At 42.0% G+C, this 19,937-nt stretch overlaps 2 protein-coding genes across 8 annotated transcripts in view; both read right to left on the bottom strand.

Annotated features, from left to right (window-relative positions):
• EPB41L5 (erythrocyte membrane protein band 4.1 like 5) overlaps window positions 1-9,126 on the bottom strand; it is a 53,790-nt gene extending 44,664 nt beyond the window's left edge. For 2 of the 6 annotated variants that reach the window (XM_059475635.1, XM_059475638.1), the window contains exons 1-2: window positions 8,507-8,702; window positions 7,887-8,071 (exon numbers count right to left, since the gene is read on the bottom strand). In XM_059475635.1, the coding sequence (XP_059331618.1) occupies window positions 7,887-8,066 (180 nt within the window). In that variant the 5' untranslated portion in view covers window positions 8,067-8,071; window positions 8,507-8,702. Of the gene's footprint in view, window positions 1-7,886; window positions 8,072-8,408; window positions 8,470-8,506; window positions 8,703-8,817; window positions 8,874-8,989 lie in introns of those variants that run through there. The other 4 variants (XR_009418762.1, XM_059475637.1, XM_059475634.1 and 1 more) reach the window with 4 other exon arrangements.
• A 2,457-nt stretch (window positions 9,127-11,583) lies between these two features.
• Window positions 11,584-19,937, bottom strand: part of PTPN4 (protein tyrosine phosphatase non-receptor type 4) — a 109,341-nt gene continuing 100,987 nt past the window's right edge. For both annotated transcript variants that reach the window (XM_059476501.1, XM_059476502.1), the window contains one exon: window positions 11,584-18,151. In XM_059476501.1, coding sequence (XP_059332484.1) covers window positions 18,065-18,151 — 87 coding nt within the window. In that variant the 3' untranslated portion in view covers window positions 11,584-18,064. The remainder of the gene's footprint in view (window positions 18,152-19,937) is intronic.

Raw genomic sequence — 19,937 nt, 5'->3', positions numbered from 1 at the left:
CTCCTGTTTGTTTATTTCTTTGTGAAGAAATGGAGGGCCCTATACAGGACGAACTTTGAAGGTAATGCTTATTCATCTATTTTTTTCACTGAACTAACTATTCTTTGCATCTTAGCAGCTGTACTTTTTGTTTAGATTTCTTCAAATTATCACGTTAACATTTTATTAACAATAACCAACAGTAGCTATTGTCTTCAATAGCTACCAAGTGGCAAAAACTTTCCTTCCTGGTTTTTGTCAACTTATCAGGAGGGTTACCATTCATATGCATACGAGCTTCCTTAGAAATACACCATTTACACACACAGAGAAGGTATGCGTCCCTATTCAGGATTCACAGCTATCCAGTTGCTAGGATGTCACCTATGCATGTTTGCAGACCACAGCAGCACAGAAGCAGCAGATAAGCCTGCCCATTTTTTAAATGAAGTAAATCCTCTTCTCTGAAACCACAGGTTTCAAATACCTAAGCTTCAACAGTGAGCAAGCTTCAACAGTGAGCTTTAAAGGAAGAAGATTTCATATCAATATGACACAAAAGGTGTCTGTCTATAGTTAACACCATTAAAGTTTGCTGCAGAATCGGAGGGTTAAAACCCCTTATCGTTACAAAGGCAGCGTTAGAAATACACATTATTTGTATCACCCTGATCTTGTTATGGCTTTAAGTTGTGACCTACAAACGGCGCTGCTCCTCTCCTCAAACACCAAGCACCACTCCTGCAAATAACTTTTCCAAACTCTCCAGTCAATTTTCTCGTTCATCTAAATATGCCACTGGCAGCAAAACACTAATTCTTCTAGTGCTTCTTTCTCTGGTTTATCCTCAGTTTTTAACACTGCTGTACACACTTGTGAATATAAAACCCTGCAGGCTGGAAGGCTGGAGAGAATTTCTACCTCCAGAGACAGCTTATCAATTCTTGTACTTAATCAGTGTCTCACAAGTAGAGGAAGGTAAGCATTTGGGATTAAATATTTTGTTCTTTTATTCTCTGGAGAAAGAAGGCATTTCCCAAAAATCTGCATAAATAATTTTTTTCAATACCCATCCTAACTGTACAATCATTAGAGTGCTATGTAGGAGGATTTTAATGTACTGTGCTCAGGCTTATTGACCCTATTACATAAGACAAAGCCTCAAAACATTCATGTCTGACAGTTTGTTTTGTGCAAGTCTCTGTTTCAAGTTCCTGACAATTTTTATCTTCTAACTACCAATTTGATTTAATCCATTTTTTAATTCTTTCTAATACAGAATATATCCACATTGCTTGTTCAGTATTAAGGTTTACAGATTAAATGCCTTCTCCTATTATATTGTCAAACATTTCAGTTTTATTTGGTGTTCCACCGCAGGTTTCTCACGAGCACTCTGATTAAGAGCACCGGAGAGTCCCAAGCCTTTGAGCTCTCTGCAGAGGCAGCTCAGCAGGAAAGCAGGACTCCAGATAAAATTTGCTGTGAGTTAAGAATGTGAAACTTTCAGGCAACTAAACCAGCCTGCAGCACAAGCCCCAGAAACACTCTGGCAGCACACTGCAGGCCAAACAATTTTCTCTTCAAGCAGCACAGATTGCTGCCAGCTGCTCCCTTCCTCCCTCCTTTCCACCAGTGCCAGGGCACGGAGCATTGCACCGAGCCTGCAATGCCTGCCTGCCTGCCATGGCCCTGAAGCAGCTGGGCTGTGAGCAGGGCGTGGTGCAGGCAGCCTGTGCTGCTCACAGGGCACAGGCACAGGGCACAGCCTGCACTGCTCACAGGGCACAGGCACAGGGCACACAGCCCGCACTGCTCACAGGGCACAGCCTGCACTGCTCACAGGGCACAGCCCACACTGCTCACAGGGCACAGGCACAGGGCACAGCCTGTGCTGCTCACAGGGCACAGGCACAGGGCACAGCCTGCACTGCTCACAGGGCACAGGGCACAGCCCACAGGGCACAGGCACAGGGCACAGCCTGCACTGCTCACAGGGCACAGCCCACACTGCTCACAGGGCACAGGCACAGGGCACAGCCTGCACTGCTCACAGGGCACAGGCACAGGGCACAGCCTGCACTGCTCACAGGGCACAGCCCACACTGCTCACAGGGCACAGGCACAGGGCACAGCCTGTGCTGCTCACAGGGCACAGGCACAGGGCACACAGCCCGCACTGCTCACAGGGCACAGCCCGCACTGCTCACAGGGCACAGGCACAGGGCACAGCCTGCACTGCTCACAGGGCACAGCCTGCACTGCTCGCAGGGCACAGGCACAGGGCACAGCCTGCACTGCTCACAGGGCACAGCCTGCACTGCTCGCAGGGCACAGGCACAGGGCACAGCCTGCACTGCTCACAGGGCACAGCCTGCACTGCTCACAGGGCACAGGCACAGGGCACACAGCCCGCACTGCTCACAGGGCACAGCCTGCACTGCTCACAGGGCACAGCCTGCACTGCTCACAGGGCACGGCCCACACTGCTCACAGGGCACAGGCACAGGGCACAGCCCGCACTGCTCACAGGGCACAGAGCCCGTGCTGCTCGCAGGGCACAGAGCCTGCACTGCTCACAGGGCACAGTCACAGGGCACAGCCTGCGCTGCTCACAGAGCACAGTGTGTGCTGCTCACAGGGCACAGTCACAGGGCACAGCCCACGCTGCTCACAGGGCACAGGCACAGGGCACACAGCCCGTGCTGCTCACAGGGCACAGCCCACGCTGCTCACAGGGCACAGCCCACGCTGCTCACAGGGCACAGGCACAGGGCACACAGCCCGTGCTGCTCACAGGGCACAGCCTGCGCTGCTCACAGGGCACAGGCACAGGGCACACAGCCCGTGCTGCTCACAGGGCACAGCCTGCGCTGCTCACAGGGCACAGGCACAGGGCACACAGCCCGTGCTGCTCACAGGGCACAGGCACTCAGCATCCCAGGCTCAGGTTCCATCTCAGCAAGGATCGCGGTCTGGCACCCCAGCAGCACCGGCTCCCCCTGCGCTGCCGCCGGCCCCCTCCCACCGCACAGACAGCAGCGCCTCTGCTGCAGCTCACCAATCTTTTTCTCCACTTTCAGTCCCCTACAGCTCTTTCAGAAGTTTAAGCAAACACTCAAAAGCATGTCAATACTTTCAGACAGAAGATCACGTGGGAAATAAAGTTTTAATCCAAAACTTTATAGCCTTAGCACACACAAAAAAGGGCACATTCAAATGTTTATGTTATTACTACTTCTGTCAGCTGAGCTTATTTTGAAACTAGAGGTCAGCCTTGAACACTCAGAGTACTCATTTTATTTGATGATTGATTTTCCAGCATTTTTAGCAGCATTAGATTTTCTTGTTAATCAGCATCCATGCCAGGAAGAACATTTTGCATTTCATATCTACATCCACAAATATTCAGCAAGTGGCCATAAATATTCCAAAAGTTTTTAATAAACTAGAGTGGATTATTGAGTAAAATCAACTACCACAATGCATCTCTGATCTTGCAGTCAGATCAACACCAATCATCTCTCTCCAAACAAAAGCCACTAGCGCTCGTTAATGATTTTTACATTCCAGATAGATTTCTTAATTTTTATTTAAATTAGTCACCACAGATATACTCATTTTTTCATCTTGTTTTTTACTCCAAAAGTCTAAACAGCTTAGTTCAATTCCACTATTACACACAACCACTGGACTGGTTTATACAATACCTTGTTCTAATGATACTTCATTATAATAAGGACAAAACCATCTCATTTTGCAACCTCCATATCAAATTTCATGCATGTGTAAGTAAGGAATATTCCAAGATAAAAAGCTACTCAGAGAGAGCATCCATGCTCATAATTTCTGTCTTTCATCTTATACCACCAGGAAGCATTTACCTAAAACTTTGCACGTACAGAAACTGGAATACAATTAACGCTCCATTATCCATGAGAAGATTATGTAAATTGTGGGTTAGGCAGGGTCAGGTTTTTTACTGAAACACTGCTGGCTTCCACAAAGTGCAGTTCTGCTGTAAGAGAAGACAAAGACCCTACACTTACAGTCTGTCTTGTAAGGCTGACCTTGCTCCCCCATAAAAAGCAATCCAAAAATTTTGTATTTCAAGTGCCCATATTTACATTATTTATATTACCATTTTTCCCTCTATCTACGTTATCTTTTCCCTCTCCCAATTACTACTATAGATAGCATAGAACTGACTAAACAAAAACTCAGTTGTAAAATATTTTGATTTTAAAATCCTCTGGAGCTCTCTATTACTTAAAACAGCACTTTATTTTAAACTGTTGGCAAATATTTTTGATCCTAATGATTTCATAAGTTGTTGGTGAGCCCAGATGAAAATTTTTTGTACTTTCAAGTTCCCCCTCACCAACTTGTCTTTCCCCACAAACACCAAGAGAGCTGATATTGCAGCTGTTGAAGGGTTCCCTTGACAGACCAGAGTGGCTGATGGAATTCTCAGGTAATAAACCAGGGCTGTTCATGGCTTTTGAGCCCTGGGAATTCCAGAGGTGCAGTGGGGGAAGATGTAGTTTAGTTTTGCATGGGAACAGGATGAAAAGTGAGATAAGGGATGTCAGCAAAAGAGAGTTCTTGTCCTCTCACCACTCATTCCATTCAGTAAACATTCCACCCACGGATCTTAAACAATGGGAAGAAAAAGCACAACCTGACGTTTCTCCAAGCTGAACTCAAGTTAACAGAAAAGCAGAAGGTATAACGAACAACATCCACAGCAGCATTTACAGACAACATCTATTTTATAAAAACTTTTTAAAGATTAACAAAGTAACAAGCTTCTTAGTGTTTCACTAGGCACATAAATCTGTAAAAATGGCTGAATGCAAAGCTTCAAAAGAGTGGTAAGAGGAAAACTACCAGGTCAAAAAGCAACTTTAAATCTGATATGAAGCTGTGAGAAGAAGTCTGACATCATTCAATCTGCCCCAAAAAAACACTGATAACTCACATTAAGTTCATGCCTCCCATTTTGAACATACCAAGGTGTCAGTAAATAGCACACATGACGCTGACATTCTTCAGTCATTGACATAGCTACAAAAGGAGTAGATTCTTGCAAGAATCCAGTCTATGTACTGTGTATGACTGCAGCTTTGGTGAAAAGTTCAAGTCAGGCATTTTTCTAATTAAAAACAACAGAAGACATAGGAAAGCAGAAAGATTAAGTGGCTTGACAGATACCAAAGATAAGATCAGTGGACAAAAAGCAGAGTTACTGCTCAAATCCTGCCTCTGTGTCTAATAGGTTAAATCTCAACTGCATCATTTACAACCTGCCCCTTCCATCTCATTGTCAATATTCATAAAATATCAGCCTTTGCTACTTCACGATTCTCAAATGTGTTTGGCTTACATAGCAACGTCCCTTGTGGTTGCTTCTTGCTGTTGTTTTTGCCTTTCCTTTTTTCTTTTTTTAATTAAGGAGAAATCCAGCAATCTCAGGTTCAATTCTATCAGTGACTGGAAATGCAGAATACTCTTCTCAGTAAAAAATAGGATAGAGCTCAACAGCTTTTTGAGCAAACTTGAGCCTGGTATCACCTCTAACTGCTTCTTCACCACATTTGGGGAGGCACATGGGGAACCAGATTGGAGAATCGCTCCAGCTGGAAACTCCATAACGAAATTATACTGATTATTTTCAGCCACAGCATTTTCTTGACTTAGCTCACTGCCTGGCTGCTAAAATGCTGTTTCTTCTGCCAAGGGGTATGAGAAAACAAGGACAAACGCAATAACGAAAGCAACATCTTTTCTTCCTGTGGCAGCAACAGCTTATGCCACTGTAAAGTATTTGTGTAGCCATGGATTTAAAAAGGTATGGCATTCATTCCTGCCTAGACAGCCCCTTCTCTGGCTGTGAACTAACCTGTTTGCTAAATGATTCATTCTTAAGAAAAGCTTTGTTATTTATTTTTTTAATAAAAGATTTTCACAGTGCTTAGGTAGACAATGCAACTGTGCACAAACGAACTGGCAGAGCAGGGGGCACCTCTTTGAGAGAAAGAGTTCATTTTAAAGCAAATTTACTGCCAACAAAGTAACAGTACCAGTCCTGGAAAAGATCTTAGCTAAAAGAGCACAAAAATTCTCAAAGAAATCTTTGTAAAAGAAAAAAAAAAAAAAAAACACATATATTTTTAATTTAAACTTCACATTTTAGAAAGTGATGTTGTTTTGCCAGGATTTTGTATCCTTCCCCACTTCATCCCCTGTCTTCCCTACCCTTTTTTCTTTCCAAGAGTCAACCTCAAAATATGAATGATGCAAGTGGAGAAACAAGAATAAACACTCTAGGAAGTCTGAAATGAAACATTTAATTTACTTTTAATTTATTGTACTTTAATCACTGAAGAAACTGGTACATGTCAGGCACTGACGATGCACTGTAATTACCACATCTGGCTGTGTCAATTTGGTTACTGTTACTCATAACTCAGATGTTCACAGTCAGGGATCTATGCTGGCTTTCAAAGAAAAAAATCTGGAGTGAAAAGAGTTTCTTAGAGAAGTAAATAGTTACTACTGCACCCTGGCCTGAGATTTATAGGCCAGGTGGCAGGTTGTGACACCTCTTCAGGTTCAATTTATGCTTCTCAAAGCCTTAGAAATGTTGTTGGAGCCAACCAGGAATTTGCCTACAGAGCTGGCTCCAGCTCCAAAGATTACTGCTCTGCTCATGCAGAAACACCAATTTAAACTTGAGCACTTTTTAAGTGTTAACTCTTGCTATTAAGTGCTTGTGGGCATTCCTGGCCTCAAATCAAACATCCTAGGCACTAAGCACCACTGGATATATTCATTACATTGCTTCAGAGATGTACAAATTGAGTTTACCACCCTCTATAAACACCTATCTGTACAGTCACTTTGCAAATAAAGATGTCAAAGTGTTTCTCTAACTCTAGATTATTTGAGGTTCAGGATATCACAAGTTATTTCTGCTATGTCAACAGCACTGCTCAATCAAGCTGACTTCCTTGCACTGCCTAAACACTGCACGATTAAAAAATAAAGGGAAGAAAGAGCTGTGGAGCTGCCAGTCTTGAAATGGCTTTTCTTTCTAGTCAGCAGTTCCAACACCAGCACAACTGAGATTGCAGCCAAAATCCTCTGGAACTAGTCAGGTCTCGCAGATCCACACCTTCCTAACTTCCTAATGCTCAGCTCTGTGAGCTTAAAACAAGTCACAAACAACTACAACACATGGTAATGGAAAAACAGAGCACATCACTTCTGGTGCTACTGCTCATCCTGTTGGCCAAAACCAGGTATGTAATTAGGCAAGCAGAACAGGCACGTGCATATTAAGGAAGCTTTAGAAATGTAAAACAGTGGCTAACACCTCACTGGGAATAAAGCACTATGCCATGAGACAGTCCCTACTATATAATCAGCCCTGAGGAGAGGAAGGAAGCAGATTTTTCCTCTTCCCCTCCCCTCTCAAGTTAGCGCTAAAAACTGCATCCACCTCTGACACAATACCAAACCAAACCCAACCCACACAGAAATTCCTGCTGGTACTTCTGCTCATCCCCCTCTTCAACAAGTTTCACCAGATTTTTTGTCAAAACAGATAGCTCACCAAAAAGAAAACCCAATTCACCAAACAGGCTACTCTCTCTAAGTTATGCCCTGGCACAACAATTGCATTAAAACATTAGAAGGCATTCAGTGTGTAAGGCATGACGACATCCAGCAAACACTCTCGAATTTCAGTGAATGCCAAAGTTTACAATTCTTTCAGAACCTTTTCATGAGCAGCAACTTAGTGGACATCAGGGCACGGGGCCGACTGCCAACAGCAAATAGCAATCCACATGAGAATAACACAACCCAAGTGTATTTCAAAAACCCACTTGCATCGCTCATACCGGTAAGTCCACGCTGACATCGGTGCCGTCCAGCAGCGCCACTCGGCAGGTGATGATGGATTTGGCGTCCCCAGCTGCAGGGATGTGGGTTGCAGCCCTCTGGGCCTCTCTCAGCCTTTCCTTCTCCGCATGCTTTCGCATGGACCGGCGGCCCAGCGTGCGGCGGAAAAAGCTCAGCATCTTTGCTACAAAATCCAACACAGAAAATGAACAGGGTTAAGTTTTTTACAGAAGAAAAACCCCAAAACCAAAACAAACAAACCTCAAACCGAGTCAGAAAAAAAAACAAAAACAACCAAAACCTGCAATAAAGTTATTAGAGAATCCCAGACTTTGACAAAGAAACGTCAAGGATCAAACAGATTTTCACTTCTATTTAAACACCCACAGTCTTTGGCTGTGAAAGTCTTTGAAAAAGACTTTTGAAAAAACCCCAACTCAGAACTTTGAAGACGGCTGGGTGACTTCTTGGGAATACACGAAACTACGCTTCAGGGAAAACACAGCGATCGTGCAGATCACCTTCTGTTCTCCGCAATCTTTCAATAACACAAATGCCACGGCGCGCTCCTCAGAGACGGTGACCGTGCACAGCTGGGAGGCAACTGAGCGCTACATACCACCGGCTCCGCTCCCGGCTCACAGCTCCACCTCTCCCATCGAAAACAAGCGATAAGCGACCCTTCCCGCCTCAGAGCCGCGCTCCCAGCTCTCCCAGCAGGAATGGCTCCGGCAGGACCGGCGAGAGCCCCTGGAGCACGGCGCTTCCCGGCACACACCCGGAGCTGTGTGGGGAGCCAGCCCCGAGCCTGAGGGGCGACCCCACACGAGACCCGACCCCACCGGGCGCCTTCCCCGCCCGCTCCGACCCCCGCCCTTACGTAACGCCCCGGCCCTGCGGCCCCGCTCCGGCCCCACCTGCCGGGCTCACCTGCGGGGCGGCGGGAGCGTCCCCGCGGCGGCTCCTCCAGGCCCCGGGGGCGGGCAGGGGGTGGTGAGGGAGCCCCGGGAGGGGCCGGGCCGCCGGACATGGCGGAGCGACGTGGGAGGCCCTTAAACGGGCAGCGACGCGCCGGCCATTTCCTCCCCCCGCCCTCACTCACCTGGCGGCTCCCCCGGCCGTGCTCTCCTGCTCGATGGCGGCGCGGGAATAGAGGCGGAGGGCGGCGGGAAGGGAAGGCAGCAGCCGGACGGGACAAGGAACACTCTGCTTGCCGCCACGCCGGGAGCCCATCGCCCCTTTAACGGGGCGGGGCCCGGTGGAGAAGGGGCGCCCCCCTCCCGTGCCAGGTGGTTTCGCCCGGCGGAGGGGCCGCCGCGGGGGGTGGGGGGGCACGGCGCCGACCACGTGCTGACCGGGGGGGGTGGAGGCGGCAGCGCGGAGCCTGGAGCGGGCTGAGGGGCCGCGGAGCGGGGGCGGCGGGGCGACCCCGGGGATGGGGCAGCCCTGGGGATTGAGCTTTCGGGACGCGTTCAGGCTATTTCCCAAAAGTTCTGCAGTTTTTGCTAATGAGGCGTGGAGGTTTCCCCTCGGTGGTTTGGCCAGGACTGTGACCAGCCCTAGGCTGCCCAGCGGTAGCTCGAACCTTTAGGTAAACGCGCGCTTAAACCATAAAATTTGTAAGAAAGTCTTATCTTTAAACAGTGCCTGAAAGAGCAGCAGTAGCAGTGTATTAAATCAAGCAGAGCCGTCTACAAGCGAACACTGTTAATATGTATACACTGAACTAACTGTATATTATTCACTACTATAACTAAATCAGTGTATATTTATACACTGAAATAAGCGACTACAAAATGCAGCCGCACAGCCTGTGCCGGTGCCCCGCGCTCCCATCGCTCTTCTAACGAGTCACTCCAGCCCGGGGCACCAGCCCCGCTCCTCGGCAGCAATTACTGAGGGCTGCACTAGACTCTGCTTTTTTATTACATAAATATTTGTGTCCAAGTCAGTATTTGAGGAAAAGAAATATTAAACTTTTCGTGCGTAATGTCTGCTAAGAGTGACAAAGCTCGGCGTAAAGGAGCTCCAGACACCTCAAAATCCCGGGATAACTGCGACTCCAGCCTATCTAATAGCCTGGGAGAGCAGATATTGGGCTAAAGATAACACAACATTTTTTATGCTCAGCTCTGAATCGCGGGCTGACACCAGTCAGTCCCTGCCAGGCAGTGGAATTGGCATCACCAACCCCACATTCATTAATACCTCAGCTCCAGTGCCTGAATATACATCGAGTTCCTTTGATGTCATTTGCTTAAATGGGGGAAAAATTAAAAAAGCTGGCAGGTAATTGCCCACCATTTGCTGACGAAGTAACAGGTTGACAGCCACTCTCCTGCCGCTTGGAGGAGCAGAGCGAGCTCTGAGGAAAGGTGAGATTCACATTCATGTGCCTGTTTATTTATTCAGAAAAGTGGATTACAAAACGGGGGAGAATTTAGATATTTACTTTTTATCAGAGGAGCAGGGACTATGCTTGTTCTCAGTAGCCTATCATGAAATACCTGTGGGAGCTTGCAATAAAGTTCCCAAAGAAACCATACAAAATCTTACTATATTTAATGTGGAAAAATAATTTATCTTGAGGGTTTGCAGATATCTGATGAATTCTCAGATCAACTAACCAATGGTTTGCATATCAAAGATGCTTAGTTGGTAGTGGAGATCTGCCAGGTAAATGGGAGTCTCCTGCCTACTGAGTCTACAGCAGTTCACATTCTCTTACATGACCAAGAATTGTAGGGAATTCCCTGATTCTTGGACGTTGTCCCTAAATGCTCTAACCATCTTCAACTATTCCTCAAATTGAACTTCTTTCCAGCCATTCACAAAGGTTATGTCCTTCCTGTAGCTTTAGTGACACAATGACTCAGTTGCTCATTTTTGCAATTTCTACTTCACACCACCCTCTTGCTACTCTTCCTGTAATTACAGTCTGCTCCTTCCTCCCTCTTTGCTACTCACATACAGTCCAAGTGTGCACAGTACACATTCAGCTGTGTTATCTGCTACTTGTCTTATATCCAGTCTTCCTATTCCAGTTTAAACAAATCTCCTCCTATTGAAAAACCTCTTCTTACATCTGTTTTTGTCCTTAAAGTGCTTTCCCACTGGTTCATATTTTTGTACTTCAAATCCAAACACCCTGTCCTCACTTTAAAGTCCTGTATTTATCAGTGGAATTAAGAACATACAGGGGTCTCAGACACACATCCCTCCCGAGAATTTTGTTTTGTGTCCTAAGTCCTTTCATTATCTTTACCCACTTTTGTTTTGAACATCCCCTCACTTTGTGGCAGCAAATATTTCATCACAAGCTTCCATCTGGAGTTTTTGTTCTTCACACCAGTGTTTATCATACCCTCAGCTTTTTGATCAGATTATCATCTCTGCTGAACACTATCTCAAATACACTCACTGCATAAAAGGTAATTTAAAAGTTATTTTTCCATTAGAGCAGATCTTGCAGTATTTACATATTTTCAGGCAAAAACTTGGGCTGATGCTTTAACTGAGCAACTTAATTCCTGATAGTTTGCAACCTCTTCTAATGCACAATCCACAGGGTGTATTTATGTTATACAATGTCAAGAAGGAAAATACAAGGCGAACATTATCTGGCACCAGACACAAAGAAATGTGGCACAGCAAAACCGTGTGTACAGTAGCAAGAAAATCGCAAAAAAATTAAACTTTAAATTACTAAAGCACATCTTTATTTTGCAATTAAACAATTAAGATCCACAAGTAAACTATATATATATTTTCAAGTCTGTACCTAGACAACTATTTGTCAACTGAAATTAAATATATCCACAAAATATGCATAACAGCATTTTTTCACATAATAGAATGAAATTTTACTTAAGATTAAAACAAGACTTGTTAAATGTTAATTAGCATATTTATCCTGGGAACTGCTGGTTTTCGGTAGAAGTTAGTGTATAATTTTAATGGCAAGAATTTTAATTTTATCAAAATGAGGACAAATACATAAGGCCCTTTAAAGCATACAGTAGCTGCAGTGACAAAAGCTGAATTTATTTTCACATTGTCCAGTGTTGACCAATTTCAAGTTTCCATCGTTTTCCATCAACCCCCCTGGCTGCTAAGCCAAGATGATGCATTTAGGTTGTTGGTTTGTTTTTTCCCTCCCCCTCATGTGCTTTTAAACAAATTTATAGGCAGAAGTCTACTTATGGGAAGAGCCTTTGCATCCCCCCAGTATTAATAAAGATACACAAGAGTTAGTCTAAACAATGCAAGAGCTGTTCAACTCTGAGATGATTTACTCCACACTTGCAGTCCATCATTCAGCAGTATGAAACTGAGATGAAATCTGACAACTGAAATCCACAGCTGGAAATGCAAATTAATTACCAGAAGTAACTGGCAAAAATATTGCCACCGTCTGATTGTTAATGATGGAACTAAATAGTACTCTTCCCTTTGTATTTACACATAGTATAGCACCTGTTACAGAAAAAAACCCCAAACCTTACACAAACAGCCCTGCCAAATTGACTGGTTAAAATGGGATCACTGGTAAATGAAGCAAACCAAATGGAAAACAAATCTGGATACACTGGATAAGATAAAACCTTCACTCTCTTACCTTAATTTTCCTGTAACATTATTATGGGTTGTTACTGTGGTGCCCCAATGTACTGAGATAATTGCATTGGATCATTTACAGTCTAGTCCTCGTGGATATATTCTAGTTAAACAAAACAGCTTAACATAAACTGTTTAACCCTCTCACTCATGTCTCAGGCCCCTGGCCTAGGTGCAAAAGGGTGACAACTTCCTTAAACTTTGTTGTGCATTATCTTTAGTTATCAAAATTCAAATAAGTTAAGTTAAAAAAAAAAAAAGAATACTGATTTCCAGGTAATTGATCTAATGTTAAAAATAATGCTTAGCAGAAACATTTACAGTAAACATAGCTAATTTGCAGCTAGATGAGAGAGATCACATAAATTTACAAGTACCCTGTAAGATTCTATTTGCACCTTTTTTTTCCTTTTTTGTTTTTTTTTTTTTTTTCCCAAATGTAGGCGTCATATTTGTATTAAGACAGGAAAATTGAGATGATAGAATTATCTTATTAATATCTATTTTCTGAAAATCCCTCAGAAACACGTGAACAATCAACAAGAAATGGCTGCAACAACAGCAAGCATTCGTACCAGGGTGTAAGCCAAATCATCTCTGTACAGAAACCCATTAAGCATCTCTCTCCAAACCCAATTTATTTTGTCCAATAGTTCAGTCAGTAGTAAGCATGACATAAAGTGCTACTATTCAAACATCAAAACACTTTGAAAAAAATTATCCTTTAAAATGTGTAAGCTTGCTAAATATGAAATACCACAACTAACAAGCTGCCAGCCAGTCTGTGAACCATCATTCTTCCTACAGCAGACTAGAATCAGACATTTTAGTGGCTTTTTCAAATAAGGCTACTAATCAAAATGTCTAAATTTTAAAAATGGAATATTTCAGCTTTTTTTTGAGAAAGTTGCTAATGTCTCCTTTTTACCATTGAAATCTCAATCAGCAAAACATGCCAAAGCCAATAGCCAGAACTTACAGCTTATGCACCAGATCAAAACTTGTAGCAGGAGAAGTCCTATGAAAAGACAGACATCTGTGGGAGTAACAAGCACAGAGGTAAAATCCAGTGATAAGGAACTGGCCTTCTTTGCAAACTTCTAAACAAACAAGTGACTAAGTGCAGTGGGATAACAGAGACTGGACAGAACAGTTACACTGAAACAAACCAACCATTTCCTCCTTCTAACAGCTTCCAAATCACCACTAATTATAAATACCTGCATATTCGTGCAAGATCCACAGTTAATCAATGAATATGTTTTTACCAGATCTTCATACTGGATCCTAGCACTAGAAGTAGCAATGGGAAAGAACTTTTTCAGTCTCAAGACAAAAGATGGGTACACTAAAATTGGCAAATACACCCAACCCAGCTAACTGGGGACCTGAGATGTGAGCTACAAAAAAGACTGCAACTGATACTAGAGGACATCATTCCTCTACTTGGTGGAAGTCCAAATATGCAAAATTTTCATGTGGACCATAACCAATCACTCCTTTTATCCTCAGGGCTGAGGGGCTTGCTGATTGCCTGCACAGTGGCTCTACAGTCAAAACTACAGCATATGTACTGGACAACCTTCTTTTGCTTGGCTTGATGCATCTGTAGAGCTTTTCATGCTCATGCTAATTCCCTGAGCCACCAAATATCACCCACATACCTGCACACACTGCATAAGCATAAAAAATCACATAATTCAGCTCCACAGCATGCCTGGAGCTCCAACAGCTCTGTGCCAGACCTTCCCTTCGTCCTGTTTCCCTGGGTAGCACATCTGCAGCACATCTGCTGCATTTTGGCCCTCCCACAGGTACCATGAAGCTTTTTGGAAGGTCTCCACGGAAAGTTGCCAACTACACAAGTTCCATAACAACCTCCTCATGTTCCTTAATGTCCCAACTGCTTTCTCACCCTTTCTGTACTAGATGGTGTGCCAGACTGTAATCAGATATTCTAGAAGAAGTGTTATTGCTTTATCTCTATGGCATATAAGCTTTTGAGATTTAACAGAGAAATGTGGAAGGAATGTCAGCTAGCATTAAATCTAGTGAGAAAAATCCCCAGGCGTTCTCTTTCTCGTAACGGGGAGAGAATAGATAAAAATAAAATGCATAAAAGCAATATTTTACTGCTTAAGACCTACAAGTGATTGAAAATACCAAATGCTTCCAAGGTCAGGATAAATGAAATTTTCAGCCCTCAGTTACCTGGGATATCTAATGCACTATTTCTCAAAGTGGACTGGCTGACAGTCTGTAGGTGGTTATTAAATAACACCTGTATCTTATTTCATATTTAGCAAAAGTAAAAAATGCTCCCAAAAACCACTTAAAGCCCCCATTAGAGCCCCATGTCTTTCTACTAAAAAACCCCCTTCAAATCCATTTTAAACAAGAGATGGTAGTGGTAGTTTTCAATCTGAACCGAAAAGTAAAACCAAAAATCTTAACATTTTACATTGGCACAAATTTGTCATAATATTGCTCTTATTTACAATGAAAACTACTTTTGTTTTTCTTTAACTGGATTTGCATCATGGAAGTGTTAGAAACATACTCTTTCCCACACCCACCCAACATTTTTCCTAATCAAATGGTATGAAAATAATTATTCATAAAATCCAACAGTCATAACACCAATCACATATAGGTCTATAAGTCATTATGTCCGAAAGATACATTCATGTTTTGTACAGCATGAAACATACAAAAACGTCTTTAAAAAACTCTTAAGGATGATACAGATCTTCATAACCCAAAGTAAAATATTAAGCAGTTTTGCTTTTTTTGGCCATATAAAAATATTTTAAAGGCCATTTATACCACAACAGGTAGAAAAATTTAAATGACTGATTTATGCTGCAGAAAGGCTTCAGTGCTATTCTCTTTCCCAAGCAGTTTTTGGTTACCTTTATCCTGGCTTTGGAACAGCCAAAAGCCACTGAGTTGCTAATGGCCAATTCATTAAGAATAGGTACTTTGTTTCAATTTTTTTCCCCAGTGCAGCAAGATAATAAACTACAAGTCAGTGCAGAGGAAAATTTTGAGGAGATCTATTATTCTTGCCTGTGTTTGTAATCAAAACAGTAATGACAGATGACCAATACATATCCCACACTTAATTGTGGTATAAATGGGACTTTTGAACTCGAACTGCTATGGCAATTTTACATAAGAATATTTAAATATGTGACATACCAATGCTATATAATGCTGCATAAACTCCATTTCTGATTTCCCTCAGGATAACAGGGCAAATGCTATTTTTGTTTACAACTTAATTATGAAGAAAATTTCTTTCAGTACAATGGATGTTGTTTTTTTTTTTTTATTTTTTGGACATTAAGTGCTGAGTTCAATATAACCTTCTAACTAGCCAGTAACTCAGCTAATGACCTCATCATATGGAAGTTAAAGAATTATGAAAAAGAATTTTTATTTGTTGCAAATGGCTTAAAATATAACTGAGATTAAAGCTACCATATTACTATTTTCAGTTCAGTTCAGATCCAGAGATTCTTGTAAAATTTATTTTTCACTGAGGGATAACATTGACTTCAGCATCAAATCTAGAAATATAAGTAACAGGGCCACAGCCCTCCTAATATTATTTTGTTTTCGAAAAATATTTAAAACTCTCTTTCATTTGGCATTGTAGTTCTTGTTCATTACTAAGTCATAAGCCAGGATTTCACATTGCCTGAATCCCTTTTCATTTAATAGTTCATAGCTGATCTGTTTCAAATGTCCATAGAACAAAGTATATTATACAATATAATTCTTCAATAGTTAAAAATTATGTAGCGTAGAATTTTCCATTTAAATTCTATGCTATATATATAGCTTACAACAAAATTTAATGGATAAACATTTTCAGGAAACCAATACAATAAATTAAAACTTTTAAATAGAGGGCACAAAATTATGCTGTCAGAGGGCAGTCAAATAAGTGACTGGTTTTTTCTTACAGTATATTACACTGGGTACCTTGCTTCTGACTTGGTTTCTCCTATACTAGAAAAATATTTAAAAATGGGGACACTTATGCATCTTTAGAATGAGCTCAGATACTGTATCAGACAGACATTTCTTACTAATCTTCTACCTACTTAAATAAGATGCAACCCATACCAACTGGAACAATTTTGCACAAGCATAACAGAAGGCGACTGGGGTCATTATGAAATTAAAATTAAGTTCTGGGGTAACTTCATAGTGTTCTCCTCCCTTCTCCCCTCCAAACAAATAAAATAAAAGGCAGACCTGTACGAACATGGCTTGAAATCAACTATGAGGACTGAACAGGTTAGTTAGAAGGTAATGGAATTAAGTCACATCTGATTGTAAGTTCAACTTAATTATCAGTGCTATTAAAGAGTTATGTCTAATCGAGTAAAACAGCTATTCTCAATAAAAGGATAAAACAAGGTATCAGCTTCTAATGACCTATCAGCATTTTGTAGTAAGATGCTAGTAAGTTACTAGTTGGAAGGAATGAAGGAATGTGTCAGATTTTTGATATAATTACAGCACAGCAGCATACAATGCTCATTCAGTAAGTTGGCAGAGGTGCTTTTGCTACAGAGAGTAGCACACAGGTACTTGTATAACAAAAGAGGGAATGGTATTTCCATGACCCCTTGTGGTAACATACTTCAAGCACCAAGGGCCATTTAAAAAATCTGAACCCATTAAGATAAATATGACAGGACAATACCACCCCCATGGAATCATGAGTGCCTCTCACTGGATGTACGCTGTAAGTCTCAAGGCACTTAAGGGGTTAAGACATAATGCATGCACTAGTTCCCATCACATAATCTGAAGTCACACAAATCAGAATACACCAGTGTATGACACACGAGCTGTGCCAAAGAAATGCTGTTTATTTATGTGTTGGTTTTTAAATTTTTTATTGTTATTATTTGTACAAGATGCTGGTAAGTGGGCATTATGCAGCTACTGCTGGGTTAACAGATGCCAGCTCTCCTCTAACAACCAGCTGGTCTCTAGTAAGGGTGTAGGACAAAGTGTGCTGCATCAGTAGGCAGTGTGTATCTATCTAGTATTGGCAATATTGCTAATGTTGTAAAAAACAAAACTGTGAGAGTCTGTACATAGTAAATAAACCTAGCACTGGAAAAAGACCATGGCTTAGTGTATTTTTTCATTTGTTTTTCATTTTAAGAGACATGGGTGTAAAACAGAGTGAAATAATTCCAAGCCTTGTTTGTAGCAATTCAACCAGAAGCGCAGTATATGGCACTACAATGAAATATCAGCGATTACCCTGAACACAATCAGTTCTTTCAGTCCATGGTTTGTTCGGAGCAAATCACGAAAATAAAGTCTTCAAACAGATGAAGGTTAGAAGAGTTTCAGAGACTGATTTTGTTTCAACGTAAAGTGCAACAGTGCTGAAGTTTTCAAAGTCCTTTGTCAATTCTTTGCTGTACTTCACTATAATTTCCTGCAAGCAGTATTATGGCACAAAGAATGTTGCCAGTTCATTATAGAGGACAGGATTCCTCAATTGATATCATAGGTTTTTTGCTCTTTACTTATGCAGTGATGCTTGTAAAGGTTTAATAAATCCTTCTTCATACACCTTCAAAATAGCTTCACATACAAATCTGTACTGACTCTGAAAAGGAAAGTAGATTCAGTAAATTGAAAAGAAATGTAATTGAAAAATGTCATTTGGAAACACAAAAGGCCTCTAAGATTTCCCCACCCCATTCTCTTGACAGGCCAAGAACTGTGTTTCAAAGTTAGTTTAGGAAACATAATCCAAAAGGAACTTTAGATGAAAGCATTTTGTTTCTCAACAGAAGAATAGGATGAATGGCCCTTTGAAATATATACCGAAAGTCATAACCCAAAACCCCAGTATTACTATTACAACATCACCTATTTAGCAATTTTCTCCTCTTTATTTCCTTGCTGAAATTTCACTGAGGTTTCCATGCCATTGGATTTAGAAGCCATAGTTTCAAAGCACTTTTTCATACTTACATTAACTCAGGCATGTTACTGGCACCTCCCTGTCAGAATCTGATTTAAAAGAAATGTTTCATGTTTTAAAAACCCAAACCTTCCGTTTCTTAACATTATATAATGTCTAACTCTTCAAGGCATTGAAGTCTAGCACCTGCATACACAGAGGGGACTAACAGTTTGTTTTATTCAAATAAGAGTTAAAAAACCCGACAGTAATCAAATTAGAATATAATGAAAACAAACTGAAATAAATGCAAAGCACCACAACTCACACTGCATCCTGCACAACGAGGCTATGCTGGTTACAACTCCAGCACAGCTGCACTGTCAGTGCTGTGGAACAGCCCTGTCTATGCAGCAGTTAGTGATGTCAGATCTTGAGAGGTTATGAACACATCTAGCACTAGAGCGATCATTTGCCATCCTGCCGGGTGTATATGAAACATTCATTTCTCTCCTTGGGGGTAAATCCCCGTTTGTCCCCAGCGCGCCCGAGGGCGGCGGAGCGGCCGCGCACAGCGCCCCCCCGCGGACAGCGAGCGAACCGCGGCACACGCGGGCCCGGCTGGGCCGCCGGGGGAGGAGCGGGAACGGCGGAGGGGCATGGAACCTAAAAAACCGCGACTGCTTTATTAGAGCTTCTCCCTCCGATGCACTAAACACCCGCTTTTCACTGAACCTTGACATTTTTTGTTTTCTAAGAAAAATTAAGAAACTAGATTATATTACACCAGATTATATTGAGCACATACTGTGAAAAAATGCAGTTAGAACCTCTCACCACTGCAACTCCTACCTTTACTAATAACACCTTCTCCCCCTCTACATATGTTAGAGAGACAGCTATCCATCCTGAAGAGCTGTCACAAACAGCAAGAGCCATCCTTTGCTATTTTTCATGTATCATCACCTTTCTCATCCTTCCTGTGCTACCTGAATACAACTTTTTAGTGAAACATGAGTACTGGAACACGAATTCAGCAGCACTGAATGACTGATGAACTAGAAATGGAGACACATACACAGTTTTTGTCAGCCTTAATACTCTCTGAAGAAAAAAAAAAATTTATTCAAATTTCATTCGAGGAACAGCAGCGGGAACATGAAAATTACTACAGCAACTACCTTCAAGTAATTGTGATTCAATACTGGATCTAATGCCTTTTCTCCTTCAAGATGCTTTTTCTCTAAATGCTGTATACTGTGAGTAAAACTACACCAATTACTCATGATTACTTTTTCAAAAAAATAAAAAAACCTGCAACTATCCGAAGTTTGGAACAACCAAAAATCCAATCTTCTTTTTTTCTTTCTGAAAGGCAACACCACTCAAACTTTTCACCCTTTTTAGGTACTTTCTAAAAATGTAAACACTACACTAAACTGCTTTTATAGATAAGCAATACCTGACTAATAGAATAACAAGTCTC

Source organism: Ammospiza nelsoni, chromosome 7 (genome assembly GCF_027579445.1).
Source record: "Ammospiza nelsoni isolate bAmmNel1 chromosome 7, bAmmNel1.pri, whole genome shotgun sequence".
In the NCBI taxonomy this organism is placed as follows: domain Eukaryota; kingdom Metazoa; phylum Chordata; class Aves; order Passeriformes; family Passerellidae; genus Ammospiza; species Ammospiza nelsoni.
The sequence above is the reverse complement of the archived record's forward strand: the minus strand, read 5'-3'. Positions and strand labels throughout refer to the sequence as shown.